General features: G+C 45.3%; 1 protein-coding gene across 1 annotated transcript in view; it reads right to left on the minus strand.

The window, feature by feature from the left end:
* Positions 1 to 1,354: 1,354 nt before the first annotated feature.
* The window catches only part of LOC142503676 (voltage-gated potassium channel KCNC1-like), a 12,878-nt gene continuing 733 nt past the window's right edge, over positions 1,355 to 13,499 (minus strand). Inside the window, exons 2-3 of the mRNA XM_075616257.1 lie at positions 7,703 to 8,231; positions 1,355 to 2,332 (exon numbers count right to left, since the gene is read on the minus strand). Coding sequence (XP_075472372.1) covers positions 1,520 to 2,332; positions 7,703 to 8,194 — 1,305 coding nt within the window. The 5' untranslated portion in view covers positions 8,195 to 8,231 and the 3' untranslated portion in view covers positions 1,355 to 1,519. The remainder of the gene's footprint in view (positions 2,333 to 7,702; positions 8,232 to 13,499) is intronic.

Here is a 13,499-nt window from a genome sequence, read left to right on the forward strand (position 1 = left end):
TGTCTCCCTCCCACCCTCCCCATCCACTGTCTCCCTCCCACCCTCCCCATCCACTGTCTCCCTCCCACCCTCCCCATCCACTGTCTCCCTCCCAATCCACTGTCTCCCTCCCACTCTCCCCATCCACTGTCTCCCTCCCCATCCACTGTCTCCCTCCCACCCTCCCCATCCACTGTCTCCCTCCCACCCTCCCCATCCACTGTCTCCCTCCCACCCTCCCCATCCACTGTCTCCCTCCCACCCTCCCCATCCACTGTCTCCCTCCCACCCTCCCCATCCACTGTCTCCCTCCCACCCTCCCCATCCACTGTCTCCCTCCCACCCTCCCCATCCACTGTCTCCCTGCCACCCTCCCCATCCACTGTCTCCCTCCCACCCTCCCCATCCACTGTTACCCTCCCCCCCTCCCCTCCACTGTCTCCCTCCCCCCTCCCCTCCACTGTCTCCCTCCCCCCTCCCCTCCACTGTCTCCCTCCCCTCCACTGTCTCCCTCCCCTCCTCCCCTCCACTGTCTCCCTCCCCTCCACTGTCTCCATTCTTCCCCATCCCCTTCTCCCCATCCCCTTCTCCCCCATCCCCTTCTCCCCCATCCCCTTCTACCCCCATCCCTCCATTCCCTCCTTTCTCCCCCCCTTTCTCCCCCCCTTCCCTTCTTTCTCCCCCCCTTCCCCCCTTTCCCACCTCCTTCCCTCCTTTCCCCCCCTTCCCTCCTTTCTCTCCCCCCTTCCCTCCTTTCTCTCCCCCCCTTCCCTCCTTTCTCTCCTTCCTCCCCCCATCCATTCTCTCTCTGCTCATTCGATACTGTCTCTCTCTCTCCCCATTCTGTGTCTGCCTCTCTCTAGTGCAGATAAATGTATGCTACTGTTTGCTTAAAAAAAAAAAAAAAAATCTGCACATTTAATATATTGGGTTTTTTTTTTCCACAATTTTTTTATTAAATCAAGGGTGCGTCTTAGAATCGATGGCGTCTTAGAATCGAGGAAATAGGGTATATATATGTATATATATTTTTATATATATATATATATATATATATATATATATATATATACACAGTGGTTGACAAATCACCAAAAAATCTACTCGCCACCTAGTACCAAACGTGTGCTGCTTGGGCCAATATTTACTCGCCCGGGGGTTAAATCCACTCGCCCGGGGCGAGCAAATGTATAGGTTTGTCGAACACTGTATATATATATATATATATATATATATATATATATATATATATATATATATATATATATATATATATATATATATATATACATATACATATACACATACACACACACACACACACACACACACACACACACACACACACACACACACACACACACACACACACACACACACACACACATATATAGCATATACATACATTCTGTATATGCAAAAAAGCTTGCAGCTATGCTCACTCCTTTAAATAGGGTCTATTGTTTTGCAGCAGGTGAAAAAGGGCAACTATATGAGCTAATTAGTATCTGCTGTAAATTCCTATGTCTCTATGGACAGATTACTTCCGTTCATTATTTCTGTGCAATTGTAGCTTTTCACTTGCTAAGGCAATGGAGTAATAGTGTTGGAACTTGATAATTAGAATGGGGATAGGTATCACAATGGTCATGATGCCTGATATAGCTGTTAAACTTGATATGACCTTGCCAAATGTGGTAATGGGATACATATCTCCATATCCAACGGTGGTTAGTGTAATCAGAGCCCACCAGCAGCATGAGTAGATGTCTCCAAAGAGATCATGCTTGTAAATATATATATCTGCATTGGTCCATTCTGCATAGAAGGCCAAAGTAGCAAAAAACAGCGTTTCAACAGCCAGAACAAGCAAGAGAATGAAGATGTCCCTCATGATTGCCCTGAGTGTGCCAGAAAGTACCCTCAGCATGATGCTACCTTCTATGAGCATGAAGATTCTGATTAGTTTGATAATGTAGACTATACGGAAGAAGCCCAGGACCTTCCATAAGTTGTCCATCCTTTCAACGTATCCTCTTGCCAGCAGCTCCACATAGACTGGAAAGAGGGAAAGTAAATCTATCAAGTTCAGCAGGTTTCTCATGAAGTTCTTCTTGTCCGGGCAGAAGAACAAACGTATGCAAAACTCAAATGTGAACCAGAGAACACAGACAAGCTCCAGATAGAGCAAGTAGGTGACCTTCTGGTGATCAAGCTCTTGTGTAAAAGACTGGACAATGTCATCATCGGTGGACTGGGTGTTGTTAAGCATATAGAGATGGTGCTGCTTGGTCTCTTCAAAGAAGATCACAATGGCCCCAATGATGAACAGAAGGGAGATAGCAGTGACACACTGTAACAAAAAAGGAAAGTCATAATATTAATGGGGGACAAATATTGATAGTGTTATAGTGTAACAGGGGTAGTTTGAACAAATGGAGCCGATAAGAAAGACATAGATTTGTCACATGTTTCTAAAGTGGGGAAGACATGTTTCTCCACCTCTGGTCTTAACCTTCTTTTTTCAGTTGGGAAAAATAGGGCAACAGAAAGAAAATACATATTGAAGAAGCTGTTTCCCAACCTGAAGTTTTATGGCCAAACATTTCTAAGTCTGAAAGGGACTGTCAAAAATGTATCAGATGAAAGGAGTTTCCATGACCCTTATGGAGAACTACCAGCCGTCTTAAGAACCCATCACGTGTTCTAAACCAAGAGGTCTCTCCTGGAGCAAAGCTGTCTTAGTCTTACCTCAGTGAGGAATGCACCCACCCTTCAAGCAAGGCAGCGAGCATGGGTGGAGCGCTGGGGAAACTGTGAAACTTCTTATGACCACAGCAATTAATATTCAAAATAATAACTTGTCCCCTTAAATCATTTCACCTTTATAATGTGAGCAGATTAGCACCCCTCCCTGAATGTATTTGTTGATTTCTGGTATGTTAGGGCTTAGGATGCTTGATCATTAATTGTGTTGTCTGCTAATTGTCCAGCCTGTAATAGGCAGATTTATTTTGGCAGGTGGAGGTCATGTGACTGTTTAGATGTATACATTTCAAAGAAGTCCTGGGATGCAAAGCAGGGTACCATAGCATCTAAAGGGATTGCATCTTAAAGTGAGACATTTTAAGTATGTAGTTAGACAGTAGTTGGACTAGAGACTGGATCCTTCAGCAACTTAGTCTACACAAGGATATTACTAGGCAAGCCACGGTGAGCTCACTTCTCCACACTGATTCCATGCCTTTTAGCTTGCACAATTTATGCCCCTCCTTTGTTTACCGCAATCTCTCCCAATACTTGTCTGCACACACTCATCACACCTTCCTCACACCTTCCTCTGCAATCCCATAACACACCCTGGCACTGCCAAATGTGGCACGCTTTGGCAGCAGCCAGATGGCACACATCTGCTGTTTGTGCATTGCACATGCCAACTGGAAACACCATAGCTTAATGCAAAGTCATGACCTCAAACGCCTTTCAGTTTTGCACCACTATTGCTTTGCTCCCCCTATTTGCCTCCACTCACTCACTCGCACTTTCTGCCTCCATCCCTAGATCCTACACGTTCACCCCTAAACATTCCCTCTTAATTTCCCATTTCCTACCGTCATCACCTCCATTTGATTCTCACATCAGACCCCCATCACCCAAAAAATCCCAACAACTCCGTACCCTACTCTCTCTTCCTCTCCTTACTATTACTCCTACTCTGTGGCAACATGTCCCTTAATCCTGCCCCTATCAACATTCCAATCCTTTCCCATCCAACATCCTACCCCAAAGTCTCCTTCTCACCACACACCCCAAAGTCTCCTTCTCACCACACATCATCCCAACCTCATCCCCATTACACCTCTCCCCTTCCTTTCATTTTCTTGTGCAGTATGGAATGCACGATCTGTCTGCAACAAACTTACTGCAATACACTTACTCATTTCCAACTCTCTCAACCTTCTAGCTATTGCAGAACTCTGTGTCACACCTCAGAGACTGCCTCTCATGCTGCTCTCTCCTACGGTGGTCTCTCAGCCACACCCCAAAACCAGGGAATAGACAGGGCCGAGGAGCTGGCATACTACTTTCTCCATGTTGCACATTTCATGCGATACTCTCTTCCCCTCCCTCTTCTTCTCATACTTTGAAGTCCACGCTATCCATCTATTTTCCCCCATTTCCTTTCGTGTCGTGGTCATCTATCACCCCCCTGGACCTACATCTCCATTTCTTGACAACTTTGATGCTTGGCTTCCCCCCTTCCCCTCTTCTGACACTCCTACTATCACCTGGGAGACTTTAACATACCTATGGAGAATCCCAATGCCACTTCAGCTGCCCATCTTATCTCTCTAACCTCCTCCTATGGTCTCTCCCACTGGATCACCTCTACTACTCACTGCAATGTACACTCCCTTGATCTGTTTTTTTCCCACTTCTCTGTCTTTAACTCCTCTAACACTTCCTTCCCTCTCTCTGATCATCACCTCCTAACCTTTAGCCTAACTCTACCCTCTGCACCCTCCCCAACACCTACTTCCACACTCCCATACAGAAACCTACATGCTCTAGACGCCCTTCAATTTTCAACATCTTTGCAACCTCTCCTCTCTCTTATCTGTAACCTTTTATGCCCAGACCTGGCAACTTTTCTATACAACAGCACACTCTCATTAGCCCTAGACAAGACAGCTCCTGCCACCACACGTCACCCCCGACATCTTAAATCACAACCATGGCACACAAGTTCCACCTGGTACCTCCAAAAGTGCTCACATACTGCGGAACGTCACTGGAGGAAATCACACTCTGACAGAATTCCTCCACTACAAATTCCTACTCTCCTCCTATACCACTGCCCTTTCCCTTACCAAGCAAACCTATTTTCTTCTCTCATACTAACTCTGCGCTCTAACCCTCAATGCCTGTTTGCCACCTTTAACTCCATTCACTGCCCAATTGCACCTTCAAATCCTTCCACTCTCACGGCCCACGACCTTGCCACCTACTTCACAGAGAAAGATTGACCTCTTCAGGTTATGTCCACATGCAACACCTATCTCCCTTTGCACACCTAAATCCACTCTCAGCTCATTTCCCCCTGTAACTGAAGAGGAGGTCTCTGTGCTTCTCTATTCACTCCACCCAACAACCTGCCCACTTGATTCTATTCCCTCACATCTCCTCTGCTCCCTCTCTGGTGCATTAAGCTCTATCCTAACTCATTTTTTAAACCTCTGTCCCAACTCTGGCACATGCCCATCTTCCTTCAAACACGCACCCATTACAACAATTATAAAGAACCCTTCTCTTTACCCAGTCTCTCTGTCTATCTATCGTCCTATGTTTCTGCTCCCCTTTGCCTCCAAGCTACTTGAAAGATTAGTATACAACTGCTTGGCTTCTTTTCTCCCATCCAACTCCTTGCTTGACTCTTTGTAATCTGGTTTATGTTCTCTATACTCCACCGAACAACAGTACTAAGAAAAGTGTCTAACAACGTACAGCTAAGTCCAAGGGTCATTTTTCCTTACTAAATCTCCTGGATATCTCCGCTGCTTTTGACATTGTTGATCACCTCCCTTCTCCTGCACGCCCTACACTCCATTGGCCTCTGTGATGCAACCCTCTCCTGGTTCAAGTGATACTTATCCAACCGCTCAATCTCTCTTTCTGTTGGGTTTTTACAAAGCTCTGTCCTTGGGCCTCTACTCTTCTCACTCTACACTTCTTCTCTCGTGAACTAATACAATCCTTTGGCTTTCAGTATCATTTCTATGCTGGTGACATCCAAATCTACTTCTCCTCCCCTGACTTCTTCCTGCCTCTCCTGTCCTGTGGCACTGGCTGTCTCTCCACAATCTCTTCCTGGATGTCCACCGTCTGCTTGCCTGAAGCTTAACATGTCCAAAACAGAATTAATAATCTTTCCCCCTTCCACTGTCACCCCTACACCCAAACTCTCCCTCATTGTCAGTAATACCACAATCTCATCGAACACTAAACCGACTGCCTAGGGATCATCCTCGACTCCGCCCTCTCCTTCTCTCCTCCCATTCATGTCGTCACTAAATTCTGCCTCCTTCACCTTCGAAACATTGCCAGGATACGCCTTTTTCTCACTTAGGATGCAATTCAAATCCTAATTCACTGACATCCTGTCCCGCTTTGACTACTTCAACCTTCTCCTAGTTAGCATTCCCCTTACTCGCCTGTCCCAACTTCAATCCATCCCCAATCCTGCTGCCAGACACATATGCCTTACTCACTGCTCCACCATGCAAATCCCTACACTGGTTTCTCATATCCTCTAGCATTACATTTAACCCTAGTTCTGATATACAAAGCTCTCAACGACACTGCTCCCCAGTGACGTAGCTAGACATTCGCAGGCCCCCGGGCAAAATACATTTCAGGGTCCCATTAATAATAATACTGACTATAATTTTTTCTCCCTCCCATCCTCTCCCTGATCTTCTATCTTAGGGGTTGCCATGGCAACGTGACATCATGACGCCCAGAAAGCAGGAACTAAGGTAAGGGGATGGGGGAGCGCAGAGAGTGGGACAGCCGACAGGGGGGCTCAGGAGAAAAAGATTGCGCTCCCCTGCTCTATCTCATCATCCCTCATCTCTCCCCATCCCTCCTCGTCATCATCCCTCATTATCATCATCTCTCCCCCTCCTCATCATCTATACCCCTCATCCTCCTCCTCCTCCTCATCTCCTCTCCCCCTCCTCCTCATCATCTCTCCTACCCCCATCCTATCTCTCCTCCCAATCTTTTCTCTCCTCCCTCCCCCCATCCTCTCCCTCCTCCCTCCCCTCCCATATATACACACAAACACTACACCATATACACACATACCAAACATGCAACATTAGTGTAACACACACATACCATATACAAATACACATTTATATTCAATATATACAAAAAAAACTAAATATACATCATACACATTAGACATACACACATACATGCATATACATGCACATAATGCATGAAACACACATATGCATTACAAATACACAGACACACACACACCAACACACACAAATACACACACTTACCAACACAGACATACACACACACACACACACACACACACACTTACCAACACAGACACACACACACTTACCAACACAGACATACACACACACACACACACACATACCAACACATGGAATAGCCGTACATTGACTGGCGCTGATTGGTTGCGGAAGGGTCTTGTGTAATTGATGTCACTCTGTACCTCCCACTGTACCGCCTTGCGGAATACGTTTTCAAACTGTTTACAAATAAAGGATAATACTAATAATTATTATTCAGCACATACACCTTCTGTACATTGATTATGTATGTTCTAGATAATTACAACAATTTTGTTGTACTACTTTATCTTTGTCAAACACTAATAATTAAATGATATGGCGTACAGGGTCGGGACTTGCGCATGAGACCTTCTATTCTTGAAGTGGGGGCACCTGATATGAATGTGTCAGCTCTCCTTGTTACCTTGGGCAAGTCACTTTATGTCCCTGTGCCTCAGGTACCAACCTTGTTTTGCACTAAAATTAATGATTGTAAGCTCTTCAGGGCAGGGACTCATAGTGCCTTCAAAATGCTATGTAAAACACTGGATACATGCTCATCGCGATATAATAAAATATATAATTATGGTATTAATGTATTAATTAATGGTCTGAACAGTAATCTTTACCATAGAAGCCAGTGAAGAGAAGGGCAGCTCAAAGAGAGCCCAGACCTTAGGCTGCCATGTGGCTCTCCAGCTATAATCCACTCTGTCCGCCTGGACGAGGAGCTGTTGCTCCTCGCTCTGCATGATATCGTCCCAGGTGCTGAAGTCTTCCAGGTCACTGGCCTGGTTGTTCACCTTCAGCCAGCAGCAGTGAGCTAGCTGAGTGCTGCTAATCTCCCAGAAGCTCAGCTCCTCCATCAGCATCGACCTGCACATGTCGCCAGAGCAGTGGAGACGCTTTGTCCTGTAGTAATCCAGCACATATCCGAAGACCTTGGGATTCCGATCGAAGAAGAACTCATTGTCTTTCAGGTCGTAATCGTTAGCACTGCAGGCTGTGGGCTCGGCCAATCTGGCCAGCTTTGTCCCAGGGAAGGTTTGAAGTGTGCTCACGTAAGTTTCAAACCTTATCCCCCCTACATTAATAACTATGCGTCTGCTTGAGGCATCCATATCTCAGGCTGAGGAATATCTGCACCAACTACTGCACCTGCAATGGAAAAGAAAGGTCTTCAGTGTATAACATGGGTCCCCAATACGGTGCCCGAGGGCGCTGGCCAAGCCTTTTTTGGTTGCCTGCGAGTGACTGGCCAGCCGGTTCATAATATGGCATAGATTGAGTGCGTACCCAGTTTAGTTTTGGCGACGGGATGAGGGAGCGTGGTATGTCCCCCGTCGTACTTCGCCACCTACCATTGCCTGACATATTTACCAGTCGTGACTAGTGCGAGTACACGGTGTGACATTGCGTGGAATGTGGGCTGTACTACCGTATACAAAAAAAATCACGAAGAAAAATGGTTTACGTAAATTGGTTGGCGCCCACCACTCTTTCCTCTACTCTCAAGTATGCCGTTGGGCACAAAATGATTGGTGACCCCTGGTGTACAGTATTGAGGTTCAGGATCATAAATAAGTAGAACAACTTGGTTACCTCTTGGTAGGTGTATATTTGTTGATTACACTCTTTATAGCAGTGTTATTTACATCTATACATTGCCTTATTCAAAACAAGAGGTTCCCCAGAGCTGATCCCCAGAACTCCAGAGATATTTCGTTTTGAAATATCTTACAAGATATTTATATAAATAAATGAGTTCTGTAGCCCTAGAAAATACATTTTAATTTTTTTTATTCAACTCTTAATGCCATTTTTAATGAGCTTTAATATACTGAGCATTAGAGAAGTACCGGGTCCCAAAAATGACCAGGTAACGAGGAAGACAAAGATTACCCGGCTGGGTAGGTTGGAACTACCTGCAGCTGGCGGCGGAGGGTGTGGAGGACACTGGCAACATCCTGGTGGCGGTGAGGAAGACGCCAGCGACATCCTGGTGGCGGTGCGAGCACAGGAGCATGTGAGCAGGGTGGCACTAGAGGACAGTTGGGGAGGAGCGCACCCCAGCGGTCTCACCCGGAAGTCTTCAGACTTCCGGTATCTGCCGCTGTAGCAGACAGACCGGTCAGACCGCTGGGGCGTGCTCCTCCCCGGCTGTCCTCTAGTGCACTCTGCTCCTGCTCATATGTTCCTGTGCTCCCACCACCACCAGGATGTCTCCCTCATCTTCCTCACCGCCACCAGGATGTCGTCGTCATCCTCCTCACCCTCCACCGCCAGCTGCAGCTAAGTCTCTTCTGCTGCTCTGTTCCTGTCGTTCTCCAAAAGGAGGACCGTGGGAGCAGAGCAGGACGGAATTACCCGGTCCCGGGTTCCAGCGCCCTGGGCCGGGTCCAGGTAATTTCTGGGTAGGGAAAATGTTGCTGGGTATACCGTATACCTGGTAATTACTCGGTACATCACTACTGAGCATACTTTGATTTCTATAGCAAGTCTTAGCCCAACTCCCAAGCAGTGCCAGATCTTTACAACACTTTCCTGTTTGTGATCATTTGTTGCCAATATTCCCAGCAGTTTAAGCTGCAAACTGTAGCAATAGATAATGTTACCTTAGTAATATAAAAATACATTGTAGCTGCTGAGTTACACTGTCTGAAGGATTGATTTAAAACGGAAAGGCAGACACTTAGTGAACCCTGGGATGCAGGATCTTTGCTGATCAATCACGGGCAGAGGCGTAGCTATAGCCCGGACAGCCCGGAGGCCCACTCAGGGTCACCGACAGGGGGGAGAGCCGAGACATTTAGCCGACGACAGAAGTCGGGGCCCCCTTCCTCCTCCGAGCTCCTTAACAGCAACTTGCTGGATCGGGAGCTGCGAGGAGGAGGGAGGGAGGGTTGGAAGTTGCAGGCAGCAGAGGATGGGGGAGGAACTGAGGCAGAGAGTTGCAGAGCTCTGCCCGCCCCAGCTCTCCGTGACATCAGGGGCAGGAATTACCATGTGCTGCTGTGGGAAGGTATGCTGTGTGTATTTGTGTGTCAATTTGCTGTGTGTGTTTGTGTGTAAGTTGGTTGGTTCTGTGGCAGTTTGCTGTGTGTGTGTGTTTGTGTGTCAGTTTGTTGTGCATGTGGGTGGGTGTTAATTTGCTGTGTTTTTCAGTCTGTCAGTGTGCTGTGTGTGTTTGTGTGTACAGTTGTCAGTTACAGTTTGCTCTGTCAGTGTGTTATTTGTGCCTCAGTGTCTGTCAGTGTGCTGTGTGTGTCTCAGTGTCTGTCAGTGTGTTGTGTCTGTTCCAGTGTCTGTCAGTGTGCTATTTGTGATTCAATGTCTGCCACCGTGCTGTGTGCTTCAATGTCTGTCGTGTGCTGTGGGTGCCTCAGTGTCTGTCAGTGTGCTGTGTGTGATTTAGTGTCTGTCAGTGTGCTGTGTGTGCATCAGTGTCTGTCAGTGTGCTGTGTGTGCCTCAGTATCTGTCAGTGTGCTGTGTGTAATTCAGTTTCTGTCAGTGTGCTCTGTGTGATTCAGTATTTGTCAGTGTGCTGTGTGCCTCAGTGTCTGTCAGTGTGCTGTGTGTGATTCAGTGTCTGTCAGTGTGCTGTGTGTGCCTCAGTGTCTGTCAGTGTGCTGTGTGTGATTCAGTGTCTGTCAGTGTGCTTTGTGTGATTCAGTGCCTCAGTGTGCTTAGTGTACCTCAGTGCAAACAATTGAGGTAACACATGATAACAATCTTTTTCTTAGAGCATTTTTAAAATAGTTTGTGTCATTCTTTACACAGTTGTCTATACTTAACTGTATTAAAAGAAGAAGATACTGTGCAGTATACTGTACACCAGTGTTTTTCAACCACTTGTGTGGGTGGAGAGGGGGGGGTTACTGTGTGATAGCTGAAGGGGGGGGGGGGGAGAATGTGAGAGGGAAAAGGGGGTAGTGAGAGAAGGGGTGTAAGAGGGGGAGAGAAATACAGAGAGGGGTGAATAGAGCAGAATGAGGTGTGAAAGCAGGGGGGGGGGCTTGAAGGGTCGCCAACACACTGGGTGGGGGGGGGAGGGGCGGGGGGTTTATGGAAACTCCTGAATCTACGGAATATGTTCACTCATGACGTGGGAGAACTAATCGATCGGCAGCGTAGGTAATTAGTTTTCAATAAAGGTAATCAAAGGCTGGATATGTTAAAACAAAAAAAAAGTAGTTTTTTTAAGCACCGCTTTAAGTGCCTCTGTAAGTGTCGCAGTTGAGCCCCTGAGCAGAGGATCCCCTGCTTCATACAGGGGAAGCAAAGATATACTTCCTTTTTGGAGCGATTGCTGCTTTACATCCTTATTATTAATAATAATAATAATAATAATTATAATAATAACTTTTATTGTGTATTTAAATGAATAATAAAACATGTAAATTATCCAGAAAAAGACCATTGTAATGAAACAGCCACAATATAAATTGCAAATGTAAAGAAGAGAAATGTATAATAAAAAGGAAAAAGATTGAATAACTAAAAGTACATTGTTAAAAGCCGACTAGCAGAAATGTGTATTGCAACTGTGGTTATCCTAAGTAGCTTGTGTCCTGAATCCACCCAGGAACACAGCACAAGTTTCTGGAAACCTTGTTGTATTATTAAAAGGTTTCTGATGTTGTCTTTTTTTTTTTCTTTTCAAGTGCGCAGTGATAGTCTCCTTTCTGTTTAACCCTTTAGTTGCCTGAGGGGCCAGCAAAGCAATGCATTATTAGCCTTTCTGGCAGTGAAAGGGTTAAGCCAGGGGTTCCCAACTCCAGTCCTCAAGACCGCCCCAACAGGTCAGGTTTTCAGGATATCCCTGCTTCAGCACAGGTTCAGGTTCAGTCTTCAACTGTGTTATTGTGTCTTCAACTGAGCCACTGATTGAGCAACCTGTATTGAAGCAGGGATATCTTGAAAACCTGACCTGTTGAGGGATCTTCAGGATGGGAGATGAGAACCCTTGGGTTAATGTATGTATGTATTTATATTGCGCCATTAATGTACATATATGTCTTTATTTATATAGCAAACACCCAGGTGATTAATGTACATGTATGTCTTAATTTATATAGCAAACACCCAGGTGATTAATGTACATGTATTGTATGTATGTCTAAAGTTTCCTGCACTTTATCCATTTTTGCTTTACGGTTATTACAAAGTATTTCTGTAAGTCTGTGAAAGCTGCAATATAAACTGCTTGTGTTTTTCATCAGTACAGTATGAAATATTACAGGAATACTGGGAGAATGAATATTACAGGAATACTGGGAGAATGAATATTACAGGAATACTGGGAGAATGAATATTACAGGTATTCTGGGAGAAGGAATATTACAGGAATACTGGGAGAATTAATATTACAGGAATACTGGGAGAAGGAATATTACAGGAATACTGGGAGAATGAATATTACAGGAATACTGGGAAAAGGAATATTACAGGAATACTGGGAGAATTAATATTACAGGAATACTGGGAGAAGGAATATTACAGGGATTCTTGGAGAATGAATATTACAGGTATTCTGGGAGAAGGAATATTACAGGAATACTGGGAGAATGAATATTACAGGTATTCTGGGAAAGGAATATTACAGGAATACTGGGAGAATTAATATTACAGGAATCCTGGTTGAAGGAATATTACAGGTATTCTGGGAAAGGAATATTACAGGAATACTGGGAGAATTAATATTACAGGAATACTGGGAGAAGGAATATTACAGGTATTCTGGGAGGAATATCCGTGTGACGGACAATGGAACGCAGCAACGTGATCGGAAGAGTAAATGAACCAGCAAATGAAAACCTTACAAGCTCTGGAACTGTAGGTAGCCTGATATAGCAACATGGCGAAGGGATAACTGGGTACGTTATCTAACAGCTCAATAAGTAATGTACCCATGTCCAGTACACACTTCTGGGCAACAGAAGGAATCCCACAGTTAGAGATGGGCACATTTTGGGGGGCGGATTTGGATCTGCAAGTGGATCGGCCAGTTCCTTTTGGTCTGCGGATTTCTGCAAATCAATGTCAAAAGGGGGCGATTCATCTTTTTCGAGAAAAACAAAAATTTTAGCACCTACAATCCAATCTGCAGGCAGATTTTAAGTATCGATTCCGCAGATTGGATTCTTAAAATCTACCAACGGATTACGGAATCCCCGCATTGGATCCCATGCCGGTTTTTGGATTAATCCGCACAATTTGAAACTGGAACAATTGGTTGATGAATTTTACACTGCAGAACAGATTGTGACAGTTTTGTCCATCTCTCCCCACAGGCCTCTGAAGTGACATTGTCTAGGACTGTTATTACAGAGTACTTAGTTTACAGGTCTGAGCATTTCTAAGAGTCAAAGACAGAGGACAAAGGGTCATTAAAAAATCAGTGGTATTGGAATGGAATGTAGGAA

The sequence above is a fragment of the Ascaphus truei genome, chromosome 10 (assembly GCF_040206685.1).
Source record: "Ascaphus truei isolate aAscTru1 chromosome 10, aAscTru1.hap1, whole genome shotgun sequence".
NCBI lineage: Eukaryota > Metazoa > Chordata > Amphibia > Anura > Ascaphidae > Ascaphus > Ascaphus truei.